General features: G+C 46.9%; 1 protein-coding gene across 6 annotated transcripts in view; it reads left to right on the top strand.

Annotated features, from left to right (window-relative positions):
• LOC118936564 (cyclin-dependent kinase-like 5) overlaps positions 1-16,386 on the top strand; it is a 70,453-nt gene that overhangs the window by 46,929 nt on the left and 7,138 nt on the right. For 3 of the 6 annotated variants that reach the window (XM_090207256.1, XM_090207254.1, XM_090207252.1), the window contains 12 exons: positions 1,527-1,709; positions 2,007-2,127; positions 2,304-2,363; positions 2,792-2,882; positions 3,967-4,156; positions 7,279-7,359; positions 10,394-10,569; positions 11,826-12,075; positions 12,326-12,452; positions 12,640-12,901; positions 15,063-15,816; positions 16,260-16,370. In XM_090207256.1, coding sequence (XP_090063382.1) covers positions 1,614-1,709; positions 2,007-2,127; positions 2,304-2,363; positions 2,792-2,882; positions 3,967-4,156; positions 7,279-7,359; positions 10,394-10,569; positions 11,826-12,075; positions 12,326-12,452; positions 12,640-12,901; positions 15,063-15,816; positions 16,260-16,370 — 2,319 coding nt within the window. In that variant the 5' untranslated portion in view covers positions 1,527-1,613. Of the gene's footprint in view, positions 1-1,526; positions 1,710-2,006; positions 2,128-2,303; positions 2,364-2,791; positions 2,883-3,966; positions 4,157-7,278; positions 7,360-10,393; positions 10,570-11,825; positions 12,076-12,325; positions 12,453-12,636; positions 12,902-15,062; positions 15,817-16,259; positions 16,371-16,386 lie in introns of all 6 variants that reach the window. The other 3 variants (XM_090207255.1, XM_090207253.1, XM_090207251.1) reach the window with 1 other exon arrangement.

The following is a 16,386-nucleotide window of genomic DNA, read 5'->3' as shown; positions in this document are numbered from 1 at the left end:
CACCTGTTGTATTCAGCATTTCACTGTCAGGTCTACTACACCTGTTGTATTCAGCGTTTCACTGTCAGGTCTACTACACCTGTTGGTTAAGGGCTTGTAAGTCAGCGTTTCACTGTCAGGTCTACTACACCTGTTGGTTAAGGGCTTGTAAGTCAGCGTTTCACTGTCAGGTCTACTACACCTGTTGGTTAAGGGCTTGTAAGTCAGCGTTTCACTGTCAGGTCTACTACACCTGTTGGTTAAGGGCTTGTAAGTCAGCGTTTCACTGTCAGGTCTACTCCACCTGTTGGTTAAGGGCTTGTAAGTCAGCGTTTCACTGTCAGGTCTACTACACCTGTTGGTTAAGGGCTTGTAAGTCAGCGTTTCACTGTCAGGTTTACTACACCTGTTGGTTAAGGGCTTGTAAGTCAGCGTTTCACTGTCAGGTCTACTACACCTGTTGGTTAAGGGCTTGTAAGTCAGCGTTTCACTGTCAGGTCTACTACACCTGTTGGTTAAGGGCTTGTAAGTCAGCGTTTCACTGTCAGGTCTACTACACCTGTTGGTTAAGGGCTTGTAAGTCAGCGTTTCACTGTCAGGTCTACTACACCTGTTGGTTAAGGGCTTGTAAGTCAGCGTTTCACTGTCAGGTCTACTACACCTGTTGGTTAAGGGCTTGTAAGTCAGCGTTTCACTGTCAGGTCTACTACACCTGTTGGTTAAGGGCTTGTAAGTCAGCGTTTCACTGTCAGGTCTACTACACCTGTTGGTTAAGGGCTTGTAAGTCAGCGTTTCACTGTCAGGTCTACTACACCTGTTGGTTAAGGGCTTGTAAGTCAGTGGTTCACTGTCAGGTCTACTACACCTGTTGGTTAAGGGCTTGTAAGTCAGCGTTTCACTGTCAGGTCTACTACACCTGTTGGTTAAGGGCTTGTAAGTCAGCGTTTCACTGTCAGGTCTACTACACCTGTTGGTTAAGGGCTTGTAAGTCAGCGTTTCACTCTCAGGTCTCCACCTGTTGTATTCAGCATTTCACTGTCAGGTCTACTACACCTGTTGTATTCAGCATTTCACTCTCAGGTCTACTACACCTGTTGTATTCAGCATTTCACTCTCAGGTCTACTACACCTGTTGTATTCAGCATTTCACTGTCAGGTCTACTACACCTGTTGTATTCAGCATTTCACTGTCAGGTCTACTACACCTGTTGTATTCAGCATTTCACTGTCAGGTCTACTACACCTGTTGTATTCAGCATTTCACTGTCAGGTCTACTACACCTGTTGTATTCAGCATTTCACTGTCAGGTCTACTACACCTGTTGTATTCAGCATTTCACTGTCAGGTCTACTACACCTGTTGTATTCAGCATTTCACTGTCAGGTCTACTACACCTGTTGTATTCAGCGCATGTGACAAATAACATGGATGGGTTTGATGCCGTTCCATTCGCTTCGTTCCAGCCATTATTATGAGCCGTCCTCCCCTCAGCAGCCTCCACTGACAGGATCCCTCAGAGTGACACTCTTGACATGCTGTTTTCCAGGAGACCAATGAGCTGGTGGCCATAAAGAAGTTTAAGGACAGCGAGGAGAATGAGGAGGTTAAAGAGACCACGCTGAGGGAGCTGAAGATGCTGCGGACGCTGAAACAGGAGAACATCGTGGAACTCAAAGAGGCTTTCAGGAGGAGAGGGAAACTCTACCTGGTCTTTGAATATGTGGAGAGGGTCAGTGAATACCTAGAGGAGGAACCTTTTTAATGATATCGTTTAATAAACCAGAACAGTCTAGAAATGTCCACTACTTTCTAGGGATGGCTGGGATCCGCTGATGATTGGATGATAAATCATCATGTGATATACTTAGCTACTGTTTACGTCAGCAGGTTCCCTTTTAGAATACTGCCATAGTATCTAACCTGTTTTGCTAAGGGGGTTGGATTTGTGGCACATGTTATACAGAGCATTGTGGGTAGTGTAGTTGTAGCTGTGATTGACAGTAGTACTGTGGATTCTGTGTTCCAGAACATGCTGGAGTTGCTGGAGGAACTGCCTAACGGAGCACCCCCTGACAAAGCCAGGAACTACATCTACCAGCTGATCAAAGCCATCCACTGGTGCCATAAGAATGAGATCGTACACAGAGGTGAGGAACTCTTACCTTTACTAGAACGAGGTCACCTTTTCCTTTCGTTATGCTACGATGACGTGTTGAGTCAGAGGCAGGGCCTCCCAGCAGAGATGGTTTGGTCTGACTTTTGGTTTTGCCAAGTACCAGACTGCTGCCGCGTGTGAAAACTGGTCTCCTCTGTTTCTCCTCAGACATCAAGCCTGAAAACCTCCTCATCAGCTCTGAGGATGTTCTCAAACTCTGTGATTTTGGTAAGTAGAAATATGTCACTTCTAACAGAGTCATTAACTCAGTACATTAGATGTATGACGATCTCAGTCTCCCTGGTAAGCAATGGTCAGTATCTGTCCATGACTTCCTCTGTCTCTCTCTGGTTTCCTGTAGGCTTTGAGTCAGTATCTGTTCATGACTTCCTCTGTCTCTCTCTGGCCTGGTTTCCTGTAGGCTTTGAGTCAGTATCTGTTCATGACTTCCTCTGTCTCTCTCTGGTTTCCTGTAGGCTTTGAGTCAGTATCTGTTCATGACTTCCTCTGTCTGTTTCTGGCCTGGTTTCCTGTAGGCTTTGCGTCAGTATCTGTTCATGACTTCCTCTGTCTGTTTCTGGCCTGGTTTCCTGTAGGCTTTGAGTCAGTATCTGTTCATGACTTCCTCTGTCTCTCTCTGGCCTGGTTTCCTGTAGGCTTTGCCCGCAACCTGTCAGAGGGAAGTGATGCCAACTACACTGAGTATGTAGCCACTAGGTGGTACCGCTCTCCTGAGCTACTGCTGGGGTGAGTCCCATTAAACCTACTGGACCTGTGTGTGTATGGGTGTGTAAGAGGCGCTGTGTGTGTGTGTGTGTGTGTTTGTATTGGTGTGTGTGTGTGTGTGTGTGTGTGTGTGTGTGCTTGTATTGGTGTGTGTATTGGTGTATGTGTGTGTGTGTGTGTGTGTGTGTGTGTGTGTGTGTGTGTTTGTATTGGTGTGTGTGTTTGTATTGGTGTGTGTATTGGTGTGTGTGTTTGTGCGTGTGTGTGATTGTATTGGTGCGTGTATTCTTGTGTGTATGTTTGTATTGTTGCGTGTATTGGGCTGTGTGTGTGTAGGTGCGTGCATGTGTTGTGTGTGTACATTGTTAAGTGTCTGTTTGTCTGCATAGCTGTCAGTCCATACATACATATATCCTTCTCTGAATATTTCAGTGAACATGTGTATTAGTCTGGCCTTGATAAATCCTGTTTTCATGTGTATACTACAGACACAGGGAGGTTACTGTGTCCATTTGATCGTCTAGATAATGGAGCATCATGTGGTGGGGCTCCTTCCTCTCCCACAGCAACTAAATCAACTGTTACATTTATTGACTCTTGGTATTTGAATTCCGCCCACGCAAATATTTTCTCTCTTCATCACTCTTCCTCAGTCTCAGCGGCGCTCTCCTCTCTTCTCTCTTCTCCTCTCTTCTCTCAGCCAACCCCTCTCTCTCTCTCTCTCTCTCTCCTCTCTCTTTCTCCTCTCTTCTCTCAGCCAACCTCTCTCTCTTTCTCTCTCTCCTCTCTTCTCCTCTCTTCTCTCAGCCAACCTCTCTCGTTCTCTCTCTCTCTCTCTCCTCTCTCTCTCCTTCTCTCTCTCCTTTCTGTCATTGTGTTCATCACCTTCTGCTGAACCAACATCATCATCATCATCATCATCATCATCATCATCATCATCATCATCACCATCATCATCATCTTCTGTCCTTGTTATTCTGAATGTACTCTTCTGGTTCAGTTTTACAAATGCATCACTTAAGCTGTTTTCTCTCTCTCTCTCTCTCTCTCTCTCTCTCTCTCTCTCTCTCTCTCTGTCTCCCTCTCTCTATCCCCTCCACCCCAGGGCCCCCTATGGTAAGGCTGTAGACATGTGGTCAGTGGGTTGTATCCTGGGGGAGCTGAGTGATGGCCAGCCTCTGTTCCCAGGGGAGAGTGAGATAGATCAACTCTTTACCATCCAGAAGGTCCTGGGTCCTCTACCTGCTGAACAGATGAAGCTCTTCTACAACAACCCTCGCTTCCATGGACTACGGGTAAGGTCAACTCTGGGGTCGATCTGTTGAGCTGTTCTGTCGTCATCTCACACTCCATCTCCGCTTTCCTCTCCTCTCCCATTTCTTCCTCTCTACCTCTACCTATCCCACCTCTCCCTCCCTCTACATTCTCTCTCCTCTCTTTCCATCTTGTCTATCTCTCTCCTCTCCTTCCCTCTCTCTCTCTCCATCTCTTTCCTCTCCTTCCTTCATTCCCTCTCTCTCTCCTCTCATTCCCTCTCTCTCTATCTCTCTTCTCTCCTCTCCTTCCCTCTCTCTCTCTCTCCACCTCTCTCCTCTCCTTCCCTCTCTCTCTCTCTCTCTCTCTCTCCATCTCTCTCCTCTCCTTCCCTCTCTCTCTCTCTCCATCTCTCTCCTCTCCTTCCTTCCCTCTCTCTCTCTCCATCTCTCTCCTCTCCTTCCCTCTCTCTCTTTCCATCTCTCTTCTCTCCTTCCCTCTCTCTCTCCATTTCTCCTCTTTCTCTTTCCCACCTATCTATCTGTGTGAGTCCTGGTGGCTGTCTTCCCAGTGTGGTCCGTGACTGAATGGATTGAGTCATCATGTTATGGTGGTGTTCAGTGTTACTGTAGAAGAGAGAGAGACAGAGAGACTGAGAGAGAGAGACAGAGAGACAGAGAGACATAGAGACTGAGAGACAGAGAGAGAGAGAGAGAGAGAGACAGAGAGACTGAGAGACAGAGAGAGACTGAGAGAGAGAGAGAGAGACAGAGTGACAGAGAGAGAGACAGAGAGACAGAGACAGAGTGACAGAGATAGATAGACAGAGAGAGAGAGAGACAGAGAAACAGAGAGGCAGAGAGAGAGAGAGACTGACAGAGAGACAGAGAGAGACAGACAGACAGAGAGACCGAGAGAGAGAGAGGCAGAGAGACAGAGAGGCAGACAGAGAGAGAGTGGCAGAGAGAGAGAGAGAGCGAGAGAGACAACTAGAATCTGAAGTCAAATGTCTACTGTTTGCTGATGATCTGGTGCTTCTGTCACCAACCAAGGAGGGCCTACAGCAGCACCTAGATCTTCTGCACAGATTCTGACAGACCTGGGCCCTGACAGTAAATCTCAGTAAGACCAAAATAATGGTGTTCCAAAAAAGGTCCAGTCGCCAGGACCACAAATACAAATTCCATCTAGACACTGTTGCCCTAGAGCACACAATAAACTATACATACCTCGACCTAAACAACGGGACCACAGGTCACTTCCACAAAGCTGTGAACGATCTGAGAGACAAGGCAAGAAGGGCATTCTATGCCATCAAAAGGAGCATAAAATTCAACATACCAATTAGGATCTGGCTAAAAATATTTGAATCAAGGGCCTCCCGGGTGGCGCAGCGCCAGCTGTGCCATCAGAGTCCTGGGTTCGCGCCCAGGCTCTGTCGTAACCGGCCGCGACCGGGAGGTCCGTGGGGCGACGCACAATTGGCCTAGCGTCGCCCGGGTTAGGGAGGGCTTGGTCGGTAGGGGTGTCCTTGTCTCATCGCGCACCAGCGACTCCTGTGGCGGGCTGGGCGCAGTGTACGCTAGCCAAGGTGTCCAGGTGCACGGTGTTTCCTCCGGCGCATTGGTGCGGCTGGCTTCCGGGTTGGATGTGCGCTGTGTTAAAGAACCTTCGTCTCTCCCGAGCCCGTACGGGAGTTGTAGCGATGAGACAAGATAGTAGCTACTACAACAATTGGATACTACGAAATTGGGGAGAAAATGGGGGTAAAATTCAAAAAAAAAAAAATATATATATATATATATATATATATATATTTGAATCAGCCATAGAGCCCTTTATGGTTGTGAGGTCTGGGGTCCGCTCACCAACCAAGACTTCACAAAGTGGGACAAACACCAAATTGAGACTCTGCATGCAGAATTTTTCAAAAATATCCTCCGTGTACAATGTAGAACCAAATAATGCATGCAGAGCAGAATTAGGCCGATACCAACTAATGATCAAAATCCAGAAAAGGGCTGTTAAATTCTACAACCACCTAATGTTTCCCAAACCTTCCATAACAAAGCCATCACCTACAGAAAGATGAACCTGGAGAAGAGTTCCCTAAGCAAGCTGGTCCTGGGGCTCTGTTCACAAACACAAACACACCCCACAGAGCCCCAGGACAGCAACACAATTAGACCCAAGCAAATCATGAGAAAACAAAAAGATAATTACTTGACACAGGAAAGAATTAACAAAAAAACAGAGCAAACTAGAATGCTATTTGGTCCTAAACAGAGAGTACACAGTGGCAGAATACCTCACCAATGTGACTGACCCAAAATTAAGGAAAGCTTTGACTATGTACAGACTCAGTGAGCATAGCCTTGCTATTGAGAAAGGCCGCCGTAGGCAGACCTGGCTCTCAAGAGAAGACAGGCTATGTGCTCATTGCCCACAAAATGAGGTGGAAACTGAGCTGCACTTACTAACTTCCTGCCCAATGTATGTCCATATTAGAGACACATATTTCCCTCAGATTACACAGATCCACAAAGAATTCAAAAACAAACCCAATTTTGATAAACTCTCAAATCTACTGGGTGAAATACCACAGTGTGGAGGCTGGTGGACATTCATGCCTCTTGATGCACTCCCACACAGAGATACACACATTCAGACAGACAGGAACATGCATGTCCACCAGCCTCCTGATGCACTCCCACACAGAGATACACACATTCAGACAGACAGAAACATGCATGTCCACCAGCCTCCTGATGCACTCCCACACAGAGATACACACATTCAGACAGACAGGAACATGCATGTCCACCAGCCTCCTGATGCACTCCCACACAGAGATACACACATTCAGACAGACAGAAACATGCATGTCCACCAGCCTCCTGATGCACTCCCACACAGAGATACACACATTCAGACAGACAGAAACATGCATGTCCACCAGACTCCCACACAGAGATCCATGGGAGGGGTGGTAATCATGTACCTGCTATAGTGAAAGCTGTGTTAGGCCCGTTAGCAGCATGTCTGGCCTAAGACACAACAGTCAGCTAAGCCTCCTGTCAACTCCAGTCAGACACATCTGAATCTCAACAAAGACACTGCACTCTGAAACCTCACAACTGTACGTGTGCGTGTGTGTCAGCAGTTCCCCTCAGTGAATCACCCTACAACCCTGGAGCGGAGGTACCTGGCCATCCTGAGTGGCCTCATGCTGGATCTGATGAAGGTAACACACACACACACACACACACACACACACGCACAGACAGAGACACACAATTGGTATTGCCAGTATTAGCACATTCTGGGTCCTCCAGGCTCAAACTAGACTAGTCCTGCTAATGGAAGGTATTCTGGATCCTCCAGGCTCAAACTAGACTAGTCCTGCTAATGGGAGGTATTCTAGTCCTGCTAATGGAAGGTATTCTAGTCCTGCTAATGGAAGGTATTCTAGTCCTGCTAATGGAAGGTATTCTGGGTCCTCCAGGCCTAAACTAGACTAGTCCTGCTAATGGAAGGTATTCTGGGTCCTGCTAATGGAAGGTATTCTAGTCCTGCTAATGGAAGGTATTCTGGGTCCAGCAGGCTCAAACTAGACTAGTCCTGCTAATGGAAGGTATTCTGGTCCTGCTAATGGAAGGTATTCTGGGTCCAACAGGCTCAAACTAGACTAGTCCTGCTAATGGAAGGTATTCTGGATCCTGCAGGCTCAAACTAGACTAGTCCTGCTAATGGAAGGTATTCTGGTCCTGCTAATGGAAGGTATTCTGGGTCCAACAGGCTCAAACTAGACTAGTCCTGCTAATGGAAGGTATTCTGGATTCTCCAGGCTCAAACTAGACTAGTCCTGCTAATGGAAGGTATTCTGGTCCTGCTAATGGAAGGTATTCTGGGTCCAACAGGCTCAAACTAGACTAGTCCTGCTAATGGAAGGTATTCTGGATTCTCCAGGCTCAAACTAGACTAGTCCTGCTAATGGAAGGTATTCTAGTCCTGCTAATGGAAGGTATTCTGGATTCTGCAGGCTCAAACTAGACTAGTCCTGCTAATGGAAGGTATTCTGGATTCTGCAGGCTCAAACTAGACTAGTCCTGCTGATGGAAGGTATTCTGGGTCCTGCAGGCTCAAACTAGACTAGTCTTGCTAGCTAATGTATGTCTATGACTAAAGCTGTGGGTCAGTCAGTACTCTGCTGTGAGCGAGGCCTACAGTACATCACACTTTCCTCAGGAGATGAATGGTGTGATAAACCCTCCCACCCATCTCTCTGTCTCTGGATCGACATGGTGAAAAGCCACGACAGTTGTTTTTATAATGGTCTGAGTCTCTAGCATTTCTATACAGCGCGTGATAATGAATTCTGTAACCAACAGATGTAGAGCTCTGCGTTAAGAACGCTGTAGCTCAGTTAGTAGAGCACGGCGCTTGCAACGCCAGGGTTGTGGGTTCAATTCCCACGGAGGACCACTATGAAAATGTATGAACTCACTATTTGTAAGTTGCTCTAGATGAGAGTGTCTGTTAAATTACTCAAATGTAAATGTGCTTCACTCTATATACAAAACAATATATTTGACTTGAACTATAGTTTAATGATAATAAAATAAACGTTTGATTATATAAACATTACCAGCCTAAAGTTTGGACACACCTTCTCATTCAAGGGTTTTTCTGTATTTCAAATCAAATCAAATTGTATTTGTCACATGCACTGAATACAACAGGTGTAGGTAGACCTTACCGTGAAATGCTTACTTACAAGCCCTTAACCAACAATGCCATTTTTTTTAAATACCTAAAAAATAAATAAAGTAACAAATAATTAAATAGCAGCAGTAAAATAACAATTTTGACAATTTTAGGGCCTTCCTCTGACACCGCCTGGTATAGACGTCCTGGATTGCAGGAAGCTTTGCCCCAGTGATGTACCGAGCTGTACACGCTACCCTCTGTACACGCTACCCGCCTTGCGTCGGAGGCCGAGCAGTTGCCGTACCAGGCAGTGATGCAACCAGTCAGGATGCTCTCGATGGTGTAGCTGTAGAACCTTTTAAGGATCTGAGGACCCATGCCAAATATTTTCAGTCTCCTGAGGGGGAATAGGTTTTGTCATACCCTCTTCACGACTGTCTTGGTGTGCTTGGACCATGTTAGTTTGTTGGTGATGTGGACACCAAGGAACTTGAAGCTTTCAACTTGCTCCACTACAGTCCCGTCAATGAGAATGAGGGTGTGCTCGGTCCTCTTTTTCCTGTAGTCCACAATCATCTCCTTTGTCTTGATCACGTTCAGGGAGAGATTGTTGTCCTGGCACCACACGGACAGGTCTCTGACCTCCTCCCTATAGGCTGTCTCATTGTTATCGGTGATCAGGCCTACCACTATTGTGTCATCGGCAAACTTAATGATAGGGTTGGAGTCGTGCCTGGCCGTGCAGTCATGGGTGAGCAGGGAGTACAGGAGGGGACTGAGCACACACCCCTGAGGGGCCCCCGGGTTGAGGATCAGCGTGGCGGATGTGTTGTTACCTACCCTTACCACCTGGGGGCAGCCCGTTAGGAAGTCCAGGATCCAGTTGCAGAGTAACTCTGGGTCTTCCTTTCCTGTGGCGGTCCTCATGAGAGCCCAGTTTCATCATAGCACTCGATGGTTTTTGCGACTGCACTTGAAGACACTTTAAAAAGTTCTTGAAATGTTCTAGATTGACCAACCTTTATGTCTTAAAGTAATGATGGACTGTCATTTCTCTTTGCTTATTTGAGCTGTTCTTGCCATAAAATGGACTTGGTCTTTTACCAAATAGGGATATCTTCTGTATACCACCCCTACCTTGTCACAACTGATTGGCTCAAACACATTAAGAAGGAAAGACATTCCACAAATGAACCTTTAACAAGGCACACCTGTTCATTTAAATTAATTCCAGGTGACTCCCTCATGAAGCTGGTTGAGAGAATGCCAAGAGTGTGCAAAACGGATTTATTTAACCCTTTTTGGTTAACTACATGATTCCATATGTGTTATTTCATAGTTTTGATGTGTTCACTATTATTCTACAATGTAGAAAATAGTAAAAATACAGAAAAACAACTTGAATGAGTAGGTGTGTCCAAACATTTGACTGGTACCGTATATATATATATATATATATTTATGTATGTATTTATGTATAGAGAGTTTTGTGATTTACCTTTTTTATTGTCAAACTGTAATACAGAACTGTGTCCTAAACCCCTGTGGTCTGTCTCCTCCCTCTCTAGAACCTGTTGTTGCTGGTCCCTTCTGACCGCTACCTGACAGAACAGAGTCTGAACCACCCAGCCTTCCAGCCCCTCCGCCTCCTGGAGCAGCCCGCCCCAGCACCACCCTCCCCTAACCCCCCACGCTCCTCCAAGAGGAAGCCCCACAGCCACATGGAGAACACTGTGCCCACCAGGTCAGCACTGTAGGGGGTTGTTGGTGTTGATGTTGTTGTTGTTGTTGTTGTTCTTGTCAGAACCCCGTGGCCACCAGGTCAGCACTGCACTGGACACCACGAGTGGTGTGGTTAGGTTCTGGATACTGAATGGGGTCTGGTTAGGTTCTGGATACTGAATGGGGTCTGGTTAGGTTCTGGATACTGAATGGGGTCTGGTTAGGTTCTGGATACTGAATGGGGTCTGGTTAGGTTCTGGATACTGAATGGGGTCTGGTTAGGTTCTGGACACTGAATGGGGTCTGGTTAGGTTCTGGATACTGCATGGGGTCTGGTTAGGTTCTGGACACTGAATGGGGTCTGGTTAGGTTCTGGATACTGCATGGGGTCTGGTTAGGTTCTGGACACTGAATGGGGTCTGGTTAGGTTCTGGATACTGAATGGGGTCTGGTTAGGTTCTGGATACTGAATGGGGTCTGGTTAGGTTCTGGATACTGAATGGGGTCTGGTTAGGTTCTGGATACTGAATGGGGTCTGGTTAGGTTCTGGATACTGAATGGGGTCTGGTTAGGTTCTGGATACTGCATGGGGTCTGGTTAGGTTCTGGACACTGAATGGGGTCTGGTTAGGTTCTGGATACTGCATGGGGTCTGGTTAGGTTCTGGACACTGAATGGGGTCTGGTTAGGTTCTGGATACTGAATGGGGTCTGGTTAGGTTCTGGACACTGAATGGAGTCTGGTTAGGTTCTGGATACTGAATGGGGTCTGGTTAGGTTCTGGATACTGAATGGGGTCTGGTTAGGTTCTGGACACTGAATGGGGTCTGGTTAGGTTCTGGATACTGCATGGGGTCTGGTTAGGTTCTGGATACTGAATGGGGTCTGGTTAGGTTCTGGATACTGAATGGGGTCTGGTTAGGTTCTGTATACTGAATGGGGTCTGGTTAGGTTCTGGATACTGAATGGGGTCTGGTTAGGTTCTGGATACTGAATGGGGTCTGGTTAGGTTCTGTATACTGAATGGGGTCTGGTTAGGTTCTGGATACTGAATGGGGTCTGGTTAGGTTCTGGATACTGAATGGGGTCTGGTTAGGTTCTGGATACTGAATGGGGTCTGGTTAGGTTCTGGATACTGCATGGTTTCACATCTGGCTATGTTGTTCTTGCACAGATAAAATAAGCTACTTAGATATATGGATTAGCTATACCTGTACCTCTCAATATCTCTCAATCTCAATATATTTCGATCTCCCTCCCTCCCTCCCTCCCCCATATAGAAGCCACGGCAGTAAGAGCTCGGGTCACCGTCACTCTAACAGTAAGGAATGTTCCAGCCTACCTCGTCATGGCGACCTTCACCTAGGCAACGACAGCTTCCTGAACGGCAACAAGCCTGTGTCGTCCAGCCTGAGCCCCACCCTCCACCCCAAGGCTTACATGACCCAGACCCTCAACCGCTCCATCACCTGTAATAAGGACTTGGTCAACAACAACATGCCACACCTGCTCAGCCCCAAGGACACCAAGGTAAACAACGTCAGGACCTCTACTTCCATTGACTTATTCAGCTCCTTATGGAGCAAACTACACTTGTTTACATAAATTGTATTAATTTAGTTTGTTTTTCCAACTGTCTTTGTCTTGACCTGTGTTTATTCTTGACATGCATTTTCATCTAAATGCACAAGGCTGAAAACAACATTTTCCCGTGATTGGGGACAATAAAGTTATTATCTTGTCTTGTTTTATCTTCTCTTGTCTTCTCTTTATTTTAAAGGGCACGACACAGTTTGACTTCAACCTGGTTGGTGTTGGGCCCCCAGGGGCCAAGGCTCCTGACCAGCAGGGCCCTGGAGCCATGTACGTGAAGTCCACCTCCCGCTCTCAGCAGCAGCAACAGCAAGGTCCGGGGCCACCCTACTGAAACATGCACATAAGATTAATACATACCCTTTCCTTAACACTTAAAATGAAAAATGCTCTAGACTAGAATCCTGTCCAGGAGGTATACTTGAACATAAAGCTGCCTCAAGCAAGACTACTTATACATGCATTGCCAGCCCATTTTTTACATTTGAATATTTCCAGTAGGGCAGGGACGACACTCTTCCTTTCTGGAGGGCAAGACCAATACCATGGAGAAACAACATGGCCGCCATGGTGGACACAACATAGACTCCACCCACAGCTCCTCCAAGAGTTCCAGCTCCTACCTGAGCCTGTCCAAGAGCCACAGCGCCTTGAGCAACAATGCCAAGTCTGTGGGTGGTAACCTTGGAGATGGGGTGAGGGGCGTGCACCCCGACGACCCTTCGGCAACCCCTGGAATCTCCGCCCGCTTCTTCCCTGCCAGGTAACATAGAGAGAGAGCCTTCAGGGGATGGTTAACCTATAGAGAGAGAGAGAGCTGTCAGGAAATGGTTAACCTTTCTAGGGCAGGGGTTCCGCTTAGCGGAAAACATTCCGCTGAAAACATTCCGCTGAAAACATTCCGCTGAAAACATTCCGCTGAAAACATTCCGCTGAAAACATTCCGCTGAAAAGGCAGCGCGCAAAATTCTAAAATATTTTTTTGAAATATGTAACTTTCACACATTGACAAGTCCAATACAGAAAATGAAAGATAAACATCTTGTTAATCTACCCATCGTTTCCGATTTGAAACATGATTTACAGTGAAAGCACAACATATGATTATGTTAGGTCAGAATCAAGTCACAAAAACACACAGCCATTTTCCAGCCAAAGAGAGGAGTCACAAAAATCTGAAATATAGATAAAATTAATCACTAACCTTTGATGATCTTCATCAGATGACACTCATAGGACATCATGTTACACAATACATTTTTTTTCGATGATGTGCATATTTATATAAAAAGAATCTCAGTTTACATTGGCGCGTTACGTGCAGTAATGTTTTGATTCAAAAACATCCGGTGATTTTGCAGAAATACTCATAATAAACATTGATAAAAGATACAACTGTTATTCACAGAATTAAAGATAGATTTCTCCTTAATGCCACTGTCAGATTTTTTTTTTACTTTACGGAAAAAGCATAATCTGAGAACGAAGCTCAGAACCCAAAACAGCCAGAGGAATATCCGCCATTTTGGAGTCAACAAAGTTAGAAATTACACCATAAATATTCACTTACCTTTGATGATCTTCATCCGAAGGCACTCACAGAAATCCCAGTTCGACAATAAATGACTGATTTGTTCCATAAATTTCCATCATTTATGTCCAAATAGCCACTTGTTGTTAGCATGTTCAGCCCAGTAATCCATCTTCATGAGGCGCAGGCACTTCGTCCAGACAAAAACTCGAAAAATTCTGTTACAGTCCTTTAGAAACATGTCAAACGATGTATGGAATCAATCTTTAGGATGTTTTTAACATAAAACATCAATAATGTTCCAACCAGAGAATTCCTTTGTCTGAAAAAAAAGCACTGGAACGAGAGGTAACTCTGTCGGGAGCGCGCGTCATGAGACCAAGGCTCTCTGCCAGACCACTGACTCAAAGAGGTCTCATGAGCCCCTCCTTTATAGTAGAATCCTCATTCAAGTTTCTAAAGACGGTTGACATCTAGTGGAAGCCGTAGGAAGTGCAACTTTATCCATATCTCAATGTGTATATTCGGTAGGCCAAGCTTTAAAAAACTACAAACTCAGATATCCCACTTCCTGGTTGGATTTCTCTCAGGTTTTTGCCATATGAGTTCTATTAAACTCACAGACATCATTCAAACAGTTTTAGAAACTTCATAGTGTTTTCCATCCAATAATAATATGCAGATATCAGCATCTGGGACAGAGGAGGAGGCAGTTCACTCTGGGCACGCTATTCATCCAAAAGTGAAAATGCTGCCCCCTATCACAAAAAGGTTAACCTAGAGAGAGAGAGAGAGAGAGCTGTCAGGGAATGGTTAACCTAGAGAGAGAGAGAGAGAGCTGTCAGGGAATGGTTAACCTAGAGAGAGAGAGAGCTGTCAGGGAATGGTTAACCTAGAGAGAGAGAGAGAGAGCTGTCTGGGAATGGTTAACATAGAGAGAGAGAGAGAGAGAGCTGTCAGGGAATGGTTAACATAGAGAGAGAGAGAGAGAGAGAGCTGTCAGGGAATGGTTAACCTAGAGAGAGAGCTGTCAGGGAATGGTTAACATAGAGAGAGAGAGAGAGAGCTGTCAGGGAATGGTTAACCTAGAGAGAGAGAGAGAGAGCTGTCAGGGAATGGTTAACCTAGAGAGAGAGAGAGAGCTGTCAGGGAATGGTTAACCTAGAGAGAGTGAGAGCTGTCAGGGAATGGTTAATGAATGTTTGAAGGGCATGCTAGCTTATTGATTTTGTGTAGTCTTAGTGATGGTGTGTATTTGGAAATGTGTAGTCCCCTGAGGCCAGATCTGAACATTGTATTCTCGTTGAGAATTAGAGTTTTATTTAGGTCTGATGGTTAGTAAATATGTGTATTGTTGTACTCATGGTTGATGTCAGTCTATACTTTATTTCAGCTGCCTGGACCTGAACCTCAATGCCCCACCTGGAAGTCCCCAGGTCCCCCGCCACAGCGAACGCCACTCTTCTGGCCACGCACCCCCTGGAAGTCCCCAGGTCCCCCGCCACAGCGAACGCCACTCTTCTGGCCACGCCCCCCCTGGAAGTCCCCAGGCCCCCCGCCACAGCGAACGACACTCTTCTGGCCACGCCCCCCCTGGAAGTCCCCAGGTCCCCCGCCACAGCGAACGCCACACTTCTGGACACACATCCAGCCACACCGGCCACTCCTCCGGTCACAGCCCCTCGTCCCGCGGCAACAACCCCCGTCTGGAGAGCTCCACCCTGGACTCGTCCTGCCGACGCGCCTCCTCTTCCAGACACAAAGCTCCAGAGGAGACCTTGGCCCCGGGCCCGGAGCTTCTTGACCCAGGAGGAGAAGGGGATGGTGGGGGGAACCACGGAGCTCACACCCTGGCCTCCCCCCATGAGTCCTACCCCTACGGCCTGGGCTACACCAGTCCCTTCTCTTCCCAGCAGAGGCCTCACCGCCACTCCATGTACGTGAGGAGGAGTGAGCGCCACAGGTCCCACGGAGGTGGGGGTGGAGGGGGTAGTGAGGGGGGCTTAATGGTGGGTCAGGGGTTGCCCACCAGGGCTAGCAGTCTGCAGATGCTCTCCCCCCAGCTTCAGCACCGCACCCTCACCAGACACCCCGTAGGACACTCTGTGGGATCGTCCAGAGAGGACTGCACTGAAGACACGACCAGGGTCAGTGTCAATAATTGACTGACAGCTGTGTGTGTGTGCGTGTATGTGCATATGTGTGTCTGTGTAGCTCACTTTGAGGCTACAGTATCTGGCCTAACTCACATTATTGCTAATGTACTGTCTCTCTCCTGATCTCTCTCTCTCTCTCTCTCTCACACACACACACACACACACACACACACACACACACACACACACACACACACTGCTACTTCGTACTGTCTGCCTCACATGCTATATCTGTCTGTCTGTCTATCTGTCGGTCTGTCTATCTGTCGGTCTGTCTGTCTGTCTGTCGGTTGGTTGGTCTATCTATCTGTCTGTCTGTCTGTCTGTCTGTCTATCTGTCTGTCTGTCTGTCTGTCTGTCTGTCTGTCTGTCTGTCTGTCTGTCTGTCTGTCTGTCTGTCTGTCTGTCTGTCTGTCTGTCCATCTGGTCTACAGAGTGAGCCGTCTTCTAAAGAGGTGGTGACCTCTCACCCCCGACCCCAGATTAAAGACTCCACGCGGGACAACCCAGCCTCCTTTCACTCACAACGCCCTGCTAAGAACGAGGTCCATAGCTTTTTCT

Source organism: Oncorhynchus mykiss, chromosome 18 (genome assembly GCF_057628025.1).
Source record: "Oncorhynchus mykiss isolate SJ-2025 chromosome 18, ASM5762802v1, whole genome shotgun sequence".
In the NCBI taxonomy this organism is placed as follows: domain Eukaryota; kingdom Metazoa; phylum Chordata; class Actinopteri; order Salmoniformes; family Salmonidae; genus Oncorhynchus; species Oncorhynchus mykiss.
The sequence above is the reverse complement of the archived record's forward strand: the minus strand, read 5'-3'. Positions and strand labels throughout refer to the sequence as shown.